Here is a 21,358-nt window from a genome sequence, read left to right on the forward strand (position 1 = left end):
TGGGTGCAGTATAAAGAAAATCGACAAGAAGAAGAAGTTCTTCAATCAATAGGACGACAACAGTTGGTTGACATGTAATAAGTTAACATGGACTAAAGGTTGACAGGGTAAATAGTTCGAGACAAGAATGGATGACTTTTTTTTTGTATTTTAACCCTAATTCCAACCCTGCCACTAGTGCCTAACCCTCCTCCTGTTGTCTGTGTTAAAACCTAACTGTAGCCTAACCCTCCCCCTCTGGCAGCCTAACCCTAACCCTCCCCCCAAGTACCTAACACTCACTCTAAAAATATTGAAAAACCATTAACAAACAAATGTGTCGACAATGTGAACCTGTGGACCATTTCAACATGTCAACCTGTAAACCCTGTTGACCATCCGCTTGTATTCATTGTTTATTTTTCATCCAGATCCCAGCGTGACTCACTAAAGGGGGGCATCCACTACACGATTTTAGCAGGCGATTGAACGATAACGACGTTGTTATCGTTCAAAAATAGTTTATAAATCGTGCAGTGTTTGGTCGTCAACGATCAACAATGGGCGCTCCCGCTGGTCGTTTGATCATCTCGCCAGTCGACTGAACATGCAGGTCAATTTCACTTGATCTATTAAAGATAGTTTGCAAATAGTTTGCAAATCATTCAGACTAAAAGATAAAATTTCAAAGGAAAAAAATCAAGGGAAAATCGTTTAGAGATTGGATAGGGAGTAGATAGTCTAGTGGATGTGCCCCTTAATTCGATCACTGTTTAAAGGGTGAAGGACTCTCAGACTCTGGCTAATACTACTGGCATTTCTGTGTATATTGTATATAGTTTGTTGTAACTATTTTCACATGACTGTAGTGTGCTGTGTAAATTAAAAGGTATCATTGTACCTTTGCTATTGTGTCTTTATTGAGATCCAAGGGACTCCTAAAGGAACCGGGGTACCGTACGAAAGCTAGAACCACTGTCTTGCTCAAGGCAGTGGCTGGCAATAGGTGAAAATAACACAAACCTATACCCGGTATGCTCACGGATGTGGAAAGTAGAACAAATTGCTTCCCATGTTCAGGTCCCATAGTTCACTTGCCATTTATTATAACTGCTAGAGCACAGGTTCTCAAACTCGGTCCTCAGGACCCCACACAGTGCATGTTTTCCAGGTCTCCTCACAGAATCACAAGTGAAATAATTAGCTCCATCTGTGAATCTTTTAAAATGTGTCAGTGATTAATGAGTACACCTGTGCACCTGCTGGGTGACCTGGAAAATGAGAACTGTGTGGGATCCTGAGGACCGAGTTTGAGAACCACTGTGCTAGAGGGCTACAGATTGTAGTCCATGACTTGGGTTATGAATGCAATATAGAACACACCACATAGCTGTTATCAGTTAGTGTAAAAGTGAAAACACAAAAACAGCTTTTAAAAAAAGTTACATTTATTTTGCTTGTTATAAATAGTATTTTATATAAAAATAAATATACATGGAAACACTATACGGAGCATCCTACAATGACACAAAAATTCACATCTGAGCAACATCTGAATATAACACTTTTTACAACAGTATATTACATAGTGTGAAACCAGGGTGAAGATAGATAAGAAATTAAAAAAAAAAAAAAGTGTGACATAGAAAGAACCACAAAATTTCTATTATCATTTGTAATATGACTTGTATAAAACAACAATGATTAACATTAAAAAATAAATACATATGTAAAAGAGGCAATGTTTTTGTGGGTTAACTATAACTTCTTACCTCAATTTTAAGACTATAAGTAAGTTTCCAGGCTTATTTTTCTACCTCTTTTAAAGTTGACTAAGTCCTAACAGAAAACTGTAAACTTAATTTCAAGTACTATGAATTCTGCTCAAAGACAAGGCTCTTTGACACTATCAACTTGTAGAACATTTCCACCAAGACAATTATAATTGCATACTTTTAAAGTGCAAAATTAGGCACCATTTCTTTATTTTTTTAAACCACAGAAATATTTTATACATATTTGTTACCACTTCTACTGAAATCAGATAAAATGTAATGAGAATTACAATATTGAATTATAGCGTACACTGATTAACATCAATGCACTACACTGCATTATTCTCTTCCAAATGTGAAAGTGTAGACTACAGAAACTTGATATATATTTATATAATATAGTGAACTTCTCCAATTAAAAGTACATGCTGTGGCACACGTTTCTCGTAGAAACTTTGTTAATGTCCCCAGCAGTTGTCCTGCAGGTCACAAAGAAGAAAGTTTGTATAATGTGGCTGGCACTTATAAGCATGCAACATTGCAGGTCACTTCTTGGAGACCAAGCACACAGGGACAATTGAGCACCATGTTCAATTACCACAGAGTTACGTACAGCCCATAATAGACCTGGCCAGTAATTGTAGGGTTACATAGGTGAAACAGGTTTTCAAAAAGTAATTTTTCTATTGGACCAGGCATTGTTTTTCAAGTATGTCTTTACACAAGAACGAGATTGAGGTATTACAAACATGCTTTAGGTGAGGACAACATGAATATAAATAACACTCGTATTATTTTGGCTGACTTGCCTGAAAATATTGTTTATAAAGAAAGAAAAATAATGTTATAGTGTTTTTTGCTTTTGTGGTTTACGTCTTCACAATTATTCCTTGAAACTCACACTTCTATATGGGAAGAAAGAAACAATTGTAAACTTAAGGCCAGGAATACAGCATCCAAACTAAGTATAACAGTCTGTGGTGCCAACATTCATTTACGATATTATCTGAATACTTTTCCCAATTTACCATGAGCAGTCAATCTACAGTGCTCTAATCTCTACTAAATACAGTAAGACTGTAATCGGTCACTAATATTAACAGTTTAACCAAGTGCCTGAGTCTGGAGAATGCGGTTAGGCTCAAAAACCAGACTAAAAATAAGTAGGAGATATGGTAAGAACTTACCCTTGTTATCTCTTTTTCTACAAAGTCCATAGGGTCCACAGGGTGACCTTGGGGTTTAGGTGATGCAGTCTCATCCAGGCACCCTACGCAGTAAATTTTCTCTTCAAAGATGCAACGGGTCTCCCTCTATACCCCACCCCAGAGGCTCCTCAGTTACATGGCAAACCAAAGGCCAGATGAGGATAAAAGAGAAAAAACAAAGTCTGGAACACTCAAGAATCACATTCTCACACAGAAGGAGATGGAAAACCGGTGACCAGAGCGAAGCCCAACTGAAGCACAGATGCCCGGTTGACCCTATGGACATTGTAGAAAAAGAGATAACAAGGGTAAGTTCTTACCATATCTCTACTTTTCTACTTCAGGGTCCATAGAAGGTCCACAGGGTGACCTTGGGGATGTCCCAAAGCAGTACCTTCAAGGGTGGGGACACTCCTGTGCAGAAAGGAGAATCCGCTGCCCGGTCTGGTGAATTAAAGGCCGGCGTAATAATTTCCTCATTAATGTGGAAACTAGAGACCACCTTTGGAAGGAAACTAGGGCGAGTCCGATGCACCGCCCTGTCCTGATGAAAAACCAGATATGGGGGAACGACAAGAGAGCCCCCAAACGGGACACCGTCTGGCCGAAGCAATGGCCGGAAGAAGAACAGTCTTGGCAGTAGGGGTGAGCGGGTTCGGATTTCTGAAATCCGAACCCCCCCGAGACCCCCCGATCCGAGGCCGATCCGAGTCAGGCTCAACTTTTCCCGCCTGACTCGGATCTGAAATCGAGGCAAAACGTCATCATCTCGCCTTCCGGGTCTCACGGGGTTTGGATTCTATATAAGGTACCCGCGTCGGCGCCATTTTCTCACTTGGCTCTGGACAGTGAAGAGGGAGGGTGGGAGTTAGGGCTGGCTGGGCTGTGTAGTGTACTGTAGTGCAGTGTAGTGTTGTGCTGTGCTGCTGTTGTCCATAGGGGCTGTGTCCACTCCAAAGTCCTGTGCAGTGTCCCAGTCCTAAAGGGGTGCTGTAGTGTTGTCCAGGGGGTGCTCTGTCCATCAGGGGTGCTCCCCCCCAAGTGCAAAAAAAAAATATATTTTTTTTTCTGTGTGTGTGAATTGTGTGCACAGTAGCCGCACGTGCATCAACAAAGTAGTGCCAAGCGTGCGCCTGTGTCATAAGTAAAGGGCCGGCTGGCTTGACCGTTAAAGGGTGCTGTAACCCCCAAAGTGCACTCAAACACAGAAAATATTTTTTATTTTGTTTGGTGAATTGTGTGCACTGTGGCTGCACGTGCATCAACAAAGGAGCAGCGCCAAGCATGCGCCTGTGTCCCATAAGTAAAGGGCCGGCTGGCTCATTTCTTAAAGGGTGGTGTAACCCACAAGGTACACTACTCTCCAGCAAAAATAAAAAAATATTTTCTGTGTTTGTGTGCGCCTTAGCCGCACGTATATATCAATATAACATAAATGGAGGACCAAACTTTCTCCGATAAAAATAAAATAGGGAAAGATCAATGACCACTTCCTCCTAGTGCTGTTGCTGCTGCTGGGAGTTGTTCATCATCCCAGAGAGGAAGTAGGAACACCACCACTTTTACTAAACAATTGACCCTCCAACAGTCCCTAGCGAGGAGGATGAAGTACGACAGCAGTCATCCTGAAGCAAAACGTATAACTGAGGCCTTGACTGCTATGTTGGTGTTAGACGTGCGTCCGGTATCCACCATTAGTGCAGTGGGATTTAGACAATTGATGGAGGTAGTGTGTCCCCGGTTCCAAATCCCGTCTAGATTCCACCTGCATCCTCAAAGCAGCAGCGACAAGCGTGTGTCTGTCTGTTATAGGGTGGTGTAACCCTCAAAGTGCGTTCCACAAACAAATGTCTTTGTGAATTGTGTGGGCTGTAGCCACACCTGCATCCTCAAAGCAGCAGCGACAAGCGTGCGTCTGTCTGTTAAAGGATTACATCGGTGACAGCATCCAAGTAGGCATGTCAGACAGTCCGTACATGTACTGGCAGGAAAAAGAGGCAATTTGGAGGCCCCTGTACAAACTGGCTCTATTTTATCTGAGTTGCCTCCCCTCCAGTGTGCACTCCGAAAGAGTGTTTAGTGCAGCCGAGAACCTTGTCAGCAAAAGGCGTAGGAGGTTGCTTCCACAAAATGTGGAGAAGATGATGTTCATAAAAATGAATTATCAACTCTTCCAGGGAGACCAGCCTCCAGAACGTACAGAGGGACCTGTGGTGGTGGATTCCAGTGGGGACGAATTAATACTCTGTGAGGATGAGCATGTACACAACACTGAAGAGGGTGAGGAATCGGTGAATGAGGAGGATGATGATGACATCTTGCCTCCGTAGAGCCAGTTTGTGCAGGGCCAGATTAATTGCCAGCTTGTTTTGTGGGGGCCCAAACGAACCAATCATTTCAGCCACAGTCGTGTGGCAGACCCTGGTGCTGAAATGATTGGTTTGTTAAAGTGTGCATGTCCTGTTTATACAACATAAGGGTGGGTGGGAGGGCCCAAGGACAATTCCATCTTGCACCTCTTTTTTTTCTTTGAAAAACTAGGCCCCAAACAGTACATAATGCAAACTGCCATCCTGTCTGCCACTGCAGTGTCACTCCTAGATGGGCCACGTGTTTGTGCCGCCCACTCGTGTCGCTTAGCATAGTCATCCATCTACCTCGGTGCAACCTTTTGGACATAAAAACACTATTGTGTCCTAAACTAGACAGGTCCTCGCCGCAGGGACATTCCTCTTCCCCTCGTGTAACGGGCCCATCGCTGGCCTTTAAGAAATTATTGGCGGAATATGATTTGTATGACGCTTGGCGTACTTATCTACCTGATGAGAGGGATTATACCTTTTACTCTTCGGTCCACAATAGTTACTCCAGAATCGATTTAGTCCTTCTGGATAAACGAACTCTACAATCTACTAAAAAGGTTAAAATCCTCCCTATTGCTTGGTCTGACCACGCGCCTGTCCTGTGGATTTGGAGTATAGGCAAACACATTTCCTCTAAGCGTCCCTGGCGCCTTCCTGAGTATCAATTAAAAGACTCAGAGACTCGGCAGGCCCTAACAGATTCTCTTCAATTATATATTCAAACTAATTCCCCTACCGATACTTCTGTTTTCACACATTGGTGTGCCTTAAAAGCAGTACTCCGTGGTACTTCCATTCAAAAAGGAGCTCAATTTAAGGCTCGCTCTCGTGAATTACAGAATAATCTGGAAACGTCCCTTCGGTCCTTAGAGTCCCAAAATCAAAATCATCCCACTAGAGCATTGCGCAAACAACTCCAAGAAGTGCGAACGCAACTCCAAAAGCTCTTTATCTCACGTATGCAGGCGGCTTTTTCACGTTTACGACACAAGTTCTATACGGCCGGTAATAAAGCCTCCCGCCTACTAGCCCGGAAGCTGAGGGGCCAGCAAGCTCGCAATAGAATTAAATGTTTATTAACCCCCTCGGGAGCGAAATGCCTTAATCCTCTTGACATTGCCAATTTATTTTCGGATTATTATGCAAAATTATATAATCTACGTGAGGATCCCTCAATCCCCCAACCTTCAGCTACTGTTATATCCTCTTTCTTAGATAACCTATCTTTTCCCTCCCTGGATGCGGACGACCTGGAGTCTCTGAACGCCCCTTGGTCCTTGAAGGAAATTCAGGAAGTCATTCAGAAACTACCCAGGGGCAAAGCCCCTGGTCCTGATGGCTTTTCAAACTCCTTTTACTCTGTATTTACTGAAGCCCTCTCCCCAATTTTGCTAAATTTATTTACGGAAGCTTCCGATATTGGATCCTTCCCACCCGAAATGGTAGAAGCTCAAATAGTCACCATCCCGAAGCCTGGTAAAGACCCCTCTGAGAGTAAAAATTATAGACCCATCGCGCTCCTTAATACGGATGTGAAAATTTTTGCTAAATTAATCGCCAATCGTTTAAACCCACTGCTCCCCCGTCTGATACATCCTGATCAAGTTGGGTTTGTCCATGGGCGCCAGGCTCCTGATAACACCCGAAGGGTTTTGGATTTAGTGGAATGGGTATCGTTCAATAAGGGACAATGCCTTCTTTTATCCCTTGACGCTGAGAAGGCGTTTGATCGGCTTCACTGGGACTATATGCGTCAGGTTTTACATCGGTATGGATTTCGGGGCGATATTCTCCGATCCATTAATGCCCTTTACTCTGATCCCTCTGCTCGTGTCTTTAGTAATGGATTTCTCTCCTCACCCTTCTCAATCTCTAACGGCACAAGACAGGGGTGCCCACTCTCTCCACTAATATACGTGTTGGCCATAGAACCTCTTGCGCAAAAGATTCGACAATCATCTGAGTTCCCAGGGCTCTCTGTTTATGATACCTCCCATAAGTTATGTCTGTTTGCAGATGACGTTTTGTTGTTTGTCACCGACCCGGAGATTTCGCTGCCATCGCTCCAAGGCATTTTAGATACTTACAGCGCAGCATCCTATTATAAATTGAATGTTACAAAAACTGAAGCTTTACCTATTAATATTTCACCTTCTTATTTACGATCATTAAAGAGTCGTTATCCTTTTATTTGGAAAAAGTCTTCCCTATCCTATTTGGGAATTAATATACCTTCCTCTATTGATGGTGTCTTTACTGAAAATTATGCTCCCCTTTTGCTGCAATTGTCCTCTCTAGCCACTGCCTGGATGAGCCACGAGATCTCCTGGTTGGGCCGTATAGCGGCGTTCAAAATGATGCTCTTACCAAAACTGATGTACCTATTCCGTGCTATTCCATATGATGTCCCAGGGAGGCTACTGCAACAGATGCGCCGCTTGATGGTTTCATATATCTGGAAAGGCAAAGCTCATAAAATGGCTTATAGTCGCATGGTTCGTCCTAAACCTCAGGGAGGCCTTAATCTCCCTGACCTGACTAGATATCATGAAGCGGCCCTTCTTTCTCAAATATGTGACTGGTCTCTCCCTCCTGCAGTCAAACCCTGGGTTGATCTGGAGCATGCACTCCTGCGGCACTTTCCCCTCCCTGACCTTTTATGGATACCTTATAGATTGCGACCACAACCCCCTTTATTCCCTAAAACAATATTGGACACTTTAAAAGTTTGGGATAACAGTCTCTTGGCCCATTTCGATTTTGCCTTACCTACCAGAAATGTTTCCCTTCGGGCGCTGAGCAGGATCTTGCCTAATCTCAATTTGTCCTACTGGATGTCCTTGGGCATGGTGTCTTTCGCAGACTTTCTTTCCCCGTCCTCTTTAATATCATACACAGATTTGTGCATTAAGTACCCATTGGGATCATCAGCCTGGTTTTACTATCTCCAACTCACACATTGGTATGCTCTGATGAACACCGGCCCTACCGTATTCCAGACTCCACCACATCTAATTCTGAGTAAATTTAATAACCCCTCCTCTAGGGGTGCAATATCTTTTTGGTATTCCGTACTCTCCCCCATAGCCCCGACGGTTAAGTCCCCTGCTCAGCTCCGGTGGGAGGCAGATCTTCAACGTACCTTTACCTTCTCCCAATGGGAGACTATCTATTTCTCTACCTTCTCTATATCTAAATGCACTAACCATATTGAGATGTATGTAAAACTTTTAAATAGATTATATTTGACACCCTCTAGATTGCATAAAATTTGGCCTACAGTCTCAAAGTTCTGTTGGCGTCTCTGTCATTCTGAAGGATCTATTTTTCATGTCTTCTGGGATTGCCCTGTAATACGCCCCTTTTGGGAGGAAGTGTTCAATCTTATTAAAGATGTCCTGGGTCTCACCTTAATCCCAGATCCTTCCCTCGCCCTTCTCCACTGGTACCCAATCTCTGTACCCAAATCTGACCGATATGTTCTTGGCCATATTCTGATTTCTGCTAAAGCTACTATCGCTCAGAGTTGGAAATCCCCTTCCCCTCCCCCATTTGCCAAAGTCATAACTAAAACACAATCCCATTTTGAAATGGAGACGAGGGAGGCTCCTCACTCTATGACTATTTCATCCCCTACTGTAAAATGGTATCCTTGGTATCTGTATGTCACAAATGGAGGACCGCCACCCCTATCCCTACCCTCTCCGGTTCCTCAGGGTGCCTCTCCTTTTAATCTAAATGAGACTCCAGAGCGGGACTAGCACATCTAAGTACATGTTCAGGCAGCTATGGTTCCTTTATTGGTTCCTTTTTTTTTTTTTTTTTTTTGTTTGTTTGATGTCTTCAAGTGTACTGCCACATCCTTTTATTTTATGTATGTTCCCCCCCCTTTTTTTTTTTTTTTTCTCTTTTTTTTTTCTCTTTCTGTACCCCATAAAAATTTTGTACTATATTCAATAAAAATTTAATGATGAAAAAAAAAAAAAAAAAAACACTATTGTGAGGTGTGAGGTGTTCAGAATAGACTGGAAATGAGTGGAAATTAAGGTTTTTGAGGTTAATAATAGCATAGGAGCAGAAAAATCAACACATTCTGTGATTTTAGCGGTTTGTATGCTTTTTTTTTTTTTTTTAAAATACAGATCCAAAACACAAAACCCAAAACACCGAAAGGTGGTTTTGGCAAAACCAATCCAGATCCAAAACAAAAACACCAAACACGAAAAGTGGCCGATGCAAACCCCTATTTGGCAGTCAGCAATTTGAGGTCCACTGAGCCCAGTGGTTCAAAGGGAGGGCCCTAAGGACAACAGCCAAAGCGCTAAAGGAGGGACAAAGGGTGGATGGATACGAAAGAACGTGCGAATATCAGGAAGAGGAGCAATCCTATGCTGGAACCACACTGAAAAGGGCAGAGACATGGACCTTCAGTGAAGCAAGGCAGAGACCCAGGTCCAAACCTGCCTGCAGGAAAGCCAAAACTCTGGATATTCTAAACACCTGGGGGTCGTAACCATTTGGACGACACCATTCAAAATAGGAATGCCACACCCCGTGGTAAATTCTAGCAGAAGCAGGTTTACGTGCTCTGAGCATGGTGTTAACCACAGAGCCGGAAAAACTCTTGGACCTTAGGAGGGATGTCTCAAGAGCCATGCCGTCAAAGACAGACAACCCAGATCCGGGTAGAGGAAAGTACCTTGAGACAACAGGTCCGGATGTTGAGGCAACAGCAACTGAGTGTCCATGAAGAGACTCTGAATATCTGAATACCAGGGGCGTCTGGGCCACACTGGAGACACCAGCAGGACCATGCCTCCCTCTTGCTTGAACTTTCGAAGAACGCGAGGAAGAAGGGAGAACGGAGGAAACAGGTAGACAAACTGGAAGGTCCACTTGACTGACAGTGTGTCCACCAGGAGAGCCCTGGCTTCTCTTGTCCTGGACCTGTACTGCGGCAGCTTGTGATTTAGTCGAGAGGCCATGAGGTCCACGTGTAGAAGGCCCCCACTTGTCCACTAGGAGCTGAAACACTTCTAAGTAAAGAGACCATTCCCTGGGATGCACGTCATGATGGCTGAGGAAGTCCGCTTCCCAATTCAGCACTCCTGGAATGAACACTGCCGATATGGCTGGGAGATGGCCTTCCGCCCATGTCAGAATGCGTGACACCTCTGTCATTGCCGCCTGACTTCGAGTTCCTCCTTGATGGTTTAAGTAAGCTACCGTCATGGCGTCGTCTGACTGCACTTGCACGGGCTTTCCATGAAGCAGCAGCCTGGCTTGTTGCAGGGCCCTGAAAACTGCCTAAAGTTCCAATATGTTGATTGGTAGCGCAGATTCCTCTGCGGTACACTGCCCCTGAAAGGAGTGTGGACCTGTCACTGCGCCCCAACCTCAAAGACTAGCATCCGTCGTCAGAAGGACCCAGTCAGAGAACCAAAAGGGATGCCCCTGGAGAAGTGAACCGTCTGTAGCCAAGTAAGAGACAGGCGCACCTCTGGAGAGAGCACCATCGTTTGAGTCCGTATATGATGGGGTAATCCGTCCCACTTGGAGAGGATCGATTTCTGCAGGGGCCGGGAATGAAACTGGACATACTCCACCATGTCGAACGTCGACATAATAGATCCCTGTAACTGCATTGCTGAATGGACTGACATTTGGCGACTGCGAAGGCAACTGCGTACACGCGTCTGCAAAGTGGAGATACTTTGTCAAAAAAATCCTTTGCGGTTGTGAATCCAATAGAGCTCCCAAGAAATAGTGAAGAGGATACTACTCTTTAGATGTGACTGTGTAGCAAGGTCACAGACTGCGACTTTAGCTGCACCCGCACAACACCAGTATTGTGGCTCAATAGCAAAATGTCTGACAGTACAATAAGAAACTCAGACAGACAGCGCTAGCATAAAATCGCAGAGAATGCAGAATAATAACAAATACCTGCACTTACTGGTCACTACACAGACTTAGCGTCTAGTAGAAGAAAGCGCTACATACACTGACCACCACCAGGAGGAGAGGTATGTAGGGGGACCCGGACTCCGCACCGCCCACCGAGATCTGTGACACGCAGCCAGTAGAAATGGCCGCTGAAGAACTCAGGGGGGGTGAAGCCGGAAGAATTAAGCGGTTACAGCCCAGCCAGACCGCGGTGGAAAGGCACGCTGTGCAGCGGGAAGGAGCCGGCTGTAAAACAGGGAAGGATGCCTCCCCTGGCCAGCGATTAACCCCTAGGATGCTGGAGCGTTCCCGCAAAACTCCAGCCTGCTGTCTCAGGCAGCTTTGTGGAAGCACAGGACTCAGTGCCTGGCTCCACACACTGTCAACCACAGGGAGTCCCCAGCCCTTGAGTAAAAATAACGTGATTCTGCGCGCACCAGCGCGGTGCCTGTCGCTTACCTACTGCCCCGTAGCAGTCTAGGGATCCTCCAGGGTCCCTGCTAGTCAAGATCCCAGAAGCCCGCCGAGATCCCTGGATCAGTACTGGCATCTCGGCGCCAGCGGGGTGATGACACGGCAGTGCGAACTTCCACTGGACTGTCCGCACTAGAAGAAAAGCATTCTTCTAATCTTCATACTTCAGGGGCTGTTTGTAACAGCCCCACTGCGTGTTCAGTGACCCGACTCCGGCCGGACACCCAACGAAACGGAGGAGCCTCTGGGCTGGGGGCGGGGTATAGAGGGAGACCCGTTGCATCCTGGAAGAGAAAATTTACTGCGTAGGGTGCCGGATGACTCTGCATCACCTATACCCCAAGGTCATCCTGTGGACCTTCTATGGAACCTGAAGTAGAAATAAGAGTATAAACTGGCCCTCCCAAATAATGACTGGTCAGCAAAGTCATCACTACTTTGCAGGAAGACAAGTGCATGTACAACTTTCACGTTAATGCAAGTGAAAAGTAAGAAATACCTACTTCTCAGCTGATTTATCAGCTCGATCCACCGATCTTAAAATAGAGCGCTCTGGAGAGAGAGGTGATTTCATCGTTGAGGTTAGTGGCGATGACATATGCACGGATGATGTGGACAGACCATGCCGACGCAATTCCTGAACTGCACGCTCCCTGATGTAAGGAAGAGAGAAATTACAACCTGCTGTTGTAATATTACAGAATGTTTGGCTGATTTATGCAGCACATTTAGCACTTTCAACATTCCTTAATTACTTTAAAAAGTAGGTGAAAATTAACATTTCCACCTAGTTACAATGCTCCCCCGATAAGTAAAGGGAACTGTGGAAATTATGTCAATTATCAAGTTCGGAAAAAGCATTTTTTTCAGAACTTTTGAGTGTTTTTATACGCCATTCTGAGATTGCGTACAGCACCTGAATCCTATCACAAGCTGCCGTTTACAAGGGTTGGGTAAGAAATGCCAACAGTTGGGATCCCGGTGGTCAGAATCCCGACACCAGGATCCCGACGTGGTTAACATACAGACATTTGTTGGTCGGTATGCTAACCCTCCCCCTCTCCCAACTCTCCCTCTTTAGTGCCTGAACCTAACCTCCCCCCTTAGTGCCTGAACCTAACCTCCCCCTTAGTGCCTAACCCTTACCCTTCCCCCCAACCGCGCTACTTACCGTCGGCATTCCGAACGCATCCCTTTTACACAGCAGCTTGTGCAGGAGGGGAACCTATACAGATCCCTCCCGCTGTGTTCTGGCTGCGACTCAGTGGCTAGAGCCTGCTCCATCTTACCCACCAGTGTCCAGCTCCTGCCGGCATCCTCCATCCACCCCCCTACCCCCCGGAATACAGTTCCTACCCACTTCCTCCATCTCTCCGTCCCACCCATCCCTGGTGTACAGCTCCTACCTGCCCCACCCATCCTCGGTATACAGTTCCTGCCCACATACCCAACCCCCCATCCCCAACCCCCCCCCCCCCTTCCAGTGTAAAGCTCCTTCCCGCATCCTTCATTTTCCTCAGTTGAGGATTTGCTCCACACATATTCCAAAATATTTAGGGTGTAATTCAATTAGACCCAATATTTTTTCGGGCGAATAAAACAGGATTTTAACGCTTGAATTCCTTCGGGCAATTCAATTGGATCCTGTCTTATGCGCCCGGAAAAAAAAAAAAAATAATCTGTTTTCAGGCGAATACACATAGGATCAGTGATAGGTTCATGGATCCTGTGTGTTAACGCTGGCTCCTGCCCGAAAACAGATGGTTATCGGACATTTTTTTTCGGAGGCTGCTGAGCTTTTGAAAAAGAAAATAAAGTTGCGCAGAGAGGGGAAGTAATTACCCAGGCCTGGCTTGTTGGAGGGGCCATGGTCCAACGCCACCCACCCCCCTCTCCAAGAGGTTCAGGATGAGTCGCGCTGAGCCCCCCCATTTCAGTACTATAAACTAGCTTGAATAAAAAGCCTCTGACTTCTAGCCAATCAGGACCGGGACAACCACCCTGAATCAGTTGCGACAACTCTGACATTTCCCTGGCCTGCACATCGTCGGGGATACACTCGCAGGCGATGCACAACTCCGAGGATCTGCAGCACATGACTCACAGACTGCCCCCCGCACACCATTCTGACTAGGCATGAGGAAGCCAGGGTTTTGGTATTTTAACCCTATCCTTTCACCCCTCACCCTGGAGCCTAACCCCTAACAGCCCCTTCTCATCCGCAGCCTAACCCTAACTTCATAATGCAACATTTTGAGGATGTCGACATGCTGAACCATACTAATATTCTAGTGTCGACATTATGAATGTCAACAATGTGACTGGATCCAGTCGATGGGATACTGATGACACAAGAATGAGAAACTTTTCAAAGGCTGATTTGATTGTGCTCCTTATAGTGGTTTTCTGTTGGCAAAGAATCAGTTAAAATGAAAAATAGTTTCACTTTAGCCTTACCGTTCAAATCGCTCTGTGGTAAGTTGTCTTTTTGCAACATCATAATCAGATTGCAGCTGTGTGAGTTTGTTGCGGAGCATGGTTGCTTCTCGAGAGTGACTGTTGCTGCAAAATGAGAAATTATACAATGTGAAGTATTTGGAACTATATCACAGGGGAAGAAAGAGTCCATTCACACTTTTACCTTTTTAGTGGTAACAGCCAATCAACAAGAGCATTACACTACAGATGGCACTAGTACCTTCTGGAGCTAGAACTGGTAGTATAGATTTCACTTTGTAGGTGCACTAGGAAGGGGATTGTGCGCACACTGTGCTGGAGTGTTTCACTAGGACACAAAAATGCGTCCAAAGGGTGCAAAAGTAGTTGCTTGCATTTAAACTTCATTCAAACTAATGGAGGCCCTTTATTGCAATGAAGGCAAATTTAAGTGTTGCTTGCGCTCTGTGCTATCTTTTAGGGTCACAGTACTCTGCATGATGGGAGAATGTAGCCAAGAGTTCTATGGGAGCATCCCCCTTAGGCAGAGTCTCACAATTCATGGTGTCTTTGCTGGGAGAAGTGTCTGCAACCTGTGTGATACCTGGAACCAACCATCAGATTATACCTGAGGCGTGGGCCAAAGTTGCCCAAAAGAAGGCAATAAAGAAATTATTTGATTCTACTAGCTCTTAAAGAGAGAATTGTTGGGCACATCAAATTCCTCACTGCCCTGAATATTTAGTTCTTGCCTTGGCTCTCTCCTTACTACTGGAGTCCTCAATGAGTCTCAACCCTCCCCAGGACTGAAGTAGAGCAGGATTCTAATGCCTCTGTGGTTTAGTCATGGAGCCAGAGTCAATGATTCTTACCAAAAAAAAAAAAGAAAGAGACCATGAACAATCCTGGTTTAAATTTTGATAGACACTGGGGTCAATCTGACTCTTTGGGTGAGGTAGCTAAGGACCCAAAAGGCCCATGGTTGAGCATTCCAGACAGAGAAGTGTCACACCCCAAAGGCTTACAAAGAGAAAGCAGAGTCTCCACTCGCCTACAGGTAATGTGCAGTGAGGATGGAGATGGAGGAGAAGATGGAGAAGGAGGAGGGAGAGACACAGACAGACAGAACCACGAAGATAAATTGAACAAATGGTGGGCTCTAAAGAGCAAATAAAAATTGGTCTGCTGCCTGGAGTCACTATTAGGGGGACCCTTTACTCCAAAATGTATAAATAGCTTAACAGTGTATAGTGACCTGGGCGCTGAACACAATATAGACTCCACTGGGAGATATAAACAATAGCAGATTTATTCAACGCAGAAATAAAATTATATACACGTATCACACAAGGTATCAGAAAAATAATAGAGCATACCAGTCTCTGGTGGTTAGTGTCACCTTAGGTAAAAAAGCAGCAGGGGTTCTGGAATATACTGTACCCTTGCTGGACACTCACAAACATGAAAGAGGGTCCTGGTATTTTAGATAGCTGCACACAGGAGGCCAACGTGTTTCGAGCAGGTCTGTCTTCCTCAAGGCTAGCTGTATGCAGTCCTGTGTCTGCCCTTTAAATAGCAGATGGCTGATGTGTCATCCCGCGACTTCCGGTTTTTGTCGCTGTCAGTCCCTCAGATAAGTTTCTATCCCCTCATGCTTCTAGTGACTCCTAATGTGTTAATCGTCACTGGAGGCCAAGATAGAGAGTCATAGGGCACTTAAGTTGTTAAGCTGTGTGGTCTTCGAGAAACTGGAAGTGCGTCTCCATGCACTTCCGGTTTTGGCATACGTTGGCGAGTCCTGAGATCTATCTATGCCAAAACCGGAAGTGTACGGAGGCGCACATCCGGTTTCTTGAAGACCACAATGCTCAACAATTAAAAATAACTTAAAAAAATGGCTGCTAATAACAGAGGGCACCAAAACTCTGCCAAATAATCTGCAGCAGGCTATGCAGTGCCTAAACTCCAGGATATGCCTTTATACCCCAATGTATCAATGTCGTTTCAAAAGGATGAGTGTCAAATAGACAATGCAAAAAGTACATGAGTATTACCATTCTTGAACAAGAAAAAATGACATAAATAAATGATAGGTCAGCAGATGGATACTCACAGTTTACTCTCTGAAAGGGTCAGTTTATCTTTCAGTAGCTGAATTTCTGAATCCTTCTCATGGGTTGTGAGATGACTCTGGAACTCTTTCTCCCGGTTGGTTGCCAGCAATGTCTCCAGGTTCTTAATAGTGAGTCTCTCACTAGACAACTGTTTCTTCAAAAGCTCAGCTTCGGACTTCATATCTTCCAGATCATGTACAACCTTGAGAAATATATACAAGGAGCATATTTCTGAACTGTAAACTGCAAATAACTAATTGATGGACAAATATTCCAGTGCATGTTTAACTCGCAGAACTCTACATGTAACTAAGATAAAGATAGTGCAGGGAACCAATTCTCCATGTCACTGTGCAGCGTGTTTCAGCCCCTCCAAAGTCTTGATAATAGAAAAAGCAGAACAGTCCCCTTACCCGAGGACTAAAGCAGAACAGTTGGGAGGAATGCATTTAATCCCCTTAAAAAAAAAAAAAAAAATGCGCTGATTGTCAAAACAAGTTTATTTAAAACACACTTTCGAATCATTAAAATGTCATTGCCGGCCGGCACAATTTAAATCATGTATTCCACATTCAATTACAAAGACAATCGCGTATATGGTACAGTTTAAATATACATACAAACCTAAATAGGTTATCTAATTCATCAATTCAGCTCTATAGGTTAGGGGCTCCCATGGGGGATTTAGGATTAGGCACCCCCCGGGAGGGTCACGCTAGGGGAAGGGGGGGGGGAGAAGAGTTGGGTTAGTAAATACCTGCCTTATTAGCTGCCGGTCTTCCGGCGTCGGGATTTGAACCGGTCCGACAGTATTTCATACCGATCCCATACACACATGTATATATAGACAATATTATCCTTACTCAGTATAATTTTATTAACAAACCTGCATTCTTAATAAAATTATACTCCTCCAGTTTAAATAACTTTTTAAAATACGTTCATTTAATAAAATATTAGCCATCTAAAAGAAATCCTATCAACAGTAAAGTAATCCCATATTAGGATTGGTGAAGGTTGCCGCAGGCAAATGTAAAAATATATTATAATTGGATCTCAAACAAACTGTTTTTGAATGTTTATTAAACTAACTGAATAATTTTACCTTTAACAGTCAAAAAAGGCCGACAGACCACAGATAAAATTACCATTGTGTTTTTCAATTGCTTCAGTCAGTCCAAAGCTGAGCTGTGCTACTTACTCTCTCATACTCCATGTTTCTGGAGTTTAGATGCCTAGAGAACTGCTCCTTGCTGGAGCCCAGTTTTACGCACAGCTCTCTCACTGAGGCCAGGTCAGACTGAAGGAAAGCCTTTTCATCTTGCTCACGTCCGAGTTGCTCCTCTAGTTTGGACCTCGCCTTTGTCATGGAAGATATTTGATCTTCATAAACCTGATGAGCAGTCATGTGCTGTAAGAGAGAATGACAACAACTTTGTGCTTAGGATCAAGGAATGTGAACAAAAGAAAAAAAGTGCGAATACATGGCCAAAAACAGAAAAAACAATGTTGTATCTAAAAACTGTTTACTTTCATTAAATCTTTTTCACTGACTATAGTCAGAGATACGGAGCCTCCTTAAGCATATTGACACTTCAATAGAATTAAACTTAAGCTCTTCCGTCCTTCATATCCTAATCCTGCAGGAAGTCTGCCGAAGGACTGAAATCAAAAGAACGCAAAGTTGAGAGAAAAAAAAATTGGATTTTTTTTACTCACTGTAAAATCCCTTCCTCGGAATCCATCTGGGGGACGCTCCATTACTCTGGGTTACGCTTATGACCTATTGGAGTCTAGCACTAAAACAGTTAACTGCTGACTAACTCCCCTACATAACCCCTCCCACGTCCGGCAGCCCCCTAGTCTACATTAAGCAGAGCCACCCGAAAAAAGAAAAATAATATCTGCCATGATAATAGGCAAAGTTGGTATGAGACCAGACAAACAGGGAGGGAGCTTAGTGTCCCCCAGATGAATTCTGAGTAAAAGGGATTTTAGAGTGAGTAAAATATCCAATTTCCTCTATCATGCATCTGGGGGGATGCGCCATTACTCTGGGATTTACCAAAGCAAGTTTATCAGGGTGGGGGCCTCAGAACCAGCTGCTCGTAGAATCTTACGCCCAATGCTGGCATCATCCTTTCCAAATGTATGGAAACTAGAATTTGGTGAAGGTGCGTACGGATGATCAGGTTGCTGCCCTGGACAACTGCTCCAAAGGTGAACATGTCTCACAGTCCGAGATGCTCCCACAGCACGAGTTGAGTGGGCTCGAATGGCGCCAGGAACTATCACATTTGAAGATATATATGCTCAACGAATGGCTGAAGTGACCCATCTAGCGATAGATGCTTTTGAGGCTGTCCAACCTCGTTTGGATGCAACCATTAGAACCAATAAAGAATCCGTATGTCGTAAAGGCGCCATACATTTCAGATAAATACGTACCACATCCAAAAGGTCCCATGATGAACCCTCCTTGGAACTCGAGCCTGTCTAAATGCTGGAGGGACAATATCCTGATTCATATGAAATCTTGACACTACTTTTGGAAGAAAAGATGGCTTTGAGCGTAAAACCACCCTATCCGAATGAAATATGAGCAGTGGAGGCTTACAGGATAAAGCCACCAGCTTTAAAACTCTACTTGCTGATGAAATAGCCAAAAGACACAACCTTTAAGGCAAGGCAATGAAATGTCACAAATTCAAGTGGGGGGGGGGAGAAAGTATGACAGGGGTATGACCGTTGGGACGTAAGGTGGTTGAATACGAACACCACCCTGAAAGAAAGTTTGAACCTCTGGAATGTTCGCCAACCTCCTTTGAAAAAGGACAGATAGCGCAGAGATCTGTCCCTTAAGAAAAGATAGGTGCAGACCCTTCGATAAACCTTCCTGTAGAAAAGACAAAATGCGAGACACACGATTTTTGCTGCTCAGAATATATATAACTTCCACACTCTATGATAAATATGATAAATCCGGGAAGTAACTGGCTCATGGTCTCATTCACAGGACTGAAAAACCCTTTAGCTCTCAGGATTTTGGTTTCAAGAACCAAGCCGTCAAATCTAACCAATGCAAATCGGGGTGCAGACACGGACCTTGACAAAGATACGCAGTAGGAAGATGGATAGGATAGTCGACCAACATGCCCTGCAGCATGGTGAACCATTGACGGCATGGCCAGTAACGTGCTAGGAGAATGACTGGCCTGGCCTGCAGATGGATCCGCTGAATTACTCGAGGAAGCATGGCCAGGAGCAGAAAAATGTACCCCAAGTGGAAAGTCCAAGGGGCTGTCATGGCATTCACCAGAAAAGCACCCAGGTCCCGTGACTGAGCCCCGTATCGAGAAAGCTTCTTGTTTAGACGCAAGGCCATAAAGTCGATGTCTGGTGACCCCCATCTGGATACAAGCTCCGCAAACACTTCCTGGTGTAATCCCCATTCTTCTGGGTGAACCTTGTGGCAATTTAGGAAGTCAGCTTTCCAGTGTTCTACAGCTGATATGTGAATTGCTGAAATTGCCAGAATATAAACCCCTACACACCTGAGTATGTATGCCACCTCCTGCATTATCTGCCAACTGTGTGTGCCACCCTGTTTGTTGATGTAAGCCACTGCTGATTGAGAGAATGCCAAGAGTGTGCAAAGCTGTCATCAAAGCAAAAGGGGGCTACTTTGAGGAATCTAAAATATAAAACATTTTGATTTGTTTTACACTTTTTTGTTTACAACATAATTCCATGTGTGTTCTTTCATAGTTGAAAAGAATTTAAATAAACAAAAACTATTGAATGAGAAGGTGTGTCCAAACTTTTGAATGGTACTGTATATACACACACAGAGCGAGATATAGATTGATATAGATAGATATATCTATCTATCTATCTATAGACACATATGACAAAGTTTGGGTGGAGAACGAAAACTTAGAAAAAAGACAAATATGTCTGACTGGGCGCACTCTTATAACAGTATATATAAAGAGAAATAGAAAAATAGGAATTAATTAAAACTTAACTTTTAATGAAAATCAATTGCGAAGGCAAAATCTCTTCACCGTATTAGATCACGCTTATTTATGGGCCTACGTATAGATACAATGATCAATATATGTAGATGTTGAGTCAAGGTGATACATACACAATAATTGTTGTGTTTCCTGCGAGGAAAGTCTAGGCACAGAAAGCATGGGGTGATATACAATATATGAGATATGTCTATTATAATTAGTCCATGCTAAAAGGCATAATGCAGGAAAGGATGGCGAAAATAAGTGTTTAAGTGAAAGGATCTCTAAAGTCCTGTTTTGTGATTGAAGTCCACAATGGACACAGGAACACCACACATAACACACATCAAATATGACTGACAAAAAATAATAAATAATGAATCAATTCTATACGAATGATATGTACAGTGTCAGTCAATATGATCGCTACTGACACTAGTTATCGTTGATTGGTGAAGTCTGCAATGGACACGGAGACACCATACACAAAAAGCATCAAACATAAAATGAATCAATGCAGTGCGTTTGATATATATGAAGTCAAACGGTAGGATCGCCACCGATGCCAATCACTGTTAAATTCTCCCAATATTAATAGTTATTATTAACACAGATAATTGTAAAACTATTAATTAACAAGACCAGGCTAGACCTCAAAACAAAGGGGTCTAAAACATGGGTGTATAGGAATCACATGAGTGGAGAGAAACAGTAAAGTCTGAGGTGAGAGAAACGCTCTAAGTCTCTTCTGCTGTTCCCAGTCAATCAAACTGGAAATGAGAGAGTGACAATGGCGTACCCTCAGATGAAACAACAGAAAGGCACTTCTGCTTTCTGAGGTGTAGCTGTGTCTGAGCCCTGATACCGCTGGGCATTGCAGGGGGAGTCACTTGCTAAGAACTCAGATGAGAGAGCGCATCTGAGCGATAGTGAAAATACCTGTGTCAGAGGTGATTTGGCTGAAGTGTGGTGTGTGTGAGATCCAGGAGCTGAAAGCTGTCACCGCAGGACGCGCGTTTCGCCGGGAGGTGATCAAGCCCTCCC

At 44.1% G+C, this 21,358-nt stretch overlaps 1 protein-coding gene across 2 annotated transcripts in view; it reads right to left on the reverse strand.

The window, feature by feature from the left end:
* Positions 1 to 1,437: 1,437 nt before the first annotated feature.
* CEP135 (centrosomal protein 135) overlaps positions 1,438 to 21,358 on the reverse strand; it is a 141,622-nt gene continuing 121,701 nt past the window's right edge. For both annotated transcript variants that reach the window (XM_088478723.1, XM_088478724.1), the window contains exons 22-26: positions 17,497 to 17,706; positions 16,295 to 16,497; positions 14,203 to 14,307; positions 12,249 to 12,398; positions 1,438 to 2,659 (exon numbers count right to left, since the gene is read on the reverse strand). In XM_088478723.1, the coding sequence (XP_088334849.1) occupies positions 2,638 to 2,659; positions 12,249 to 12,398; positions 14,203 to 14,307; positions 16,295 to 16,497; positions 17,497 to 17,706 (690 nt within the window). In that variant the 3' untranslated portion in view covers positions 1,438 to 2,637. The remainder of the gene's footprint in view (positions 2,660 to 12,248; positions 12,399 to 14,202; positions 14,308 to 16,294; positions 16,498 to 17,496; positions 17,707 to 21,358) is intronic.

Source organism: Taudactylus pleione, unplaced genomic scaffold (genome assembly GCF_031769625.1).
Source record: "Taudactylus pleione unplaced genomic scaffold, aTauple2 ptg000218l, whole genome shotgun sequence".
Classification (NCBI taxonomy): Eukaryota; Metazoa; Chordata; class Amphibia; order Anura; family Myobatrachidae; genus Taudactylus; species Taudactylus pleione.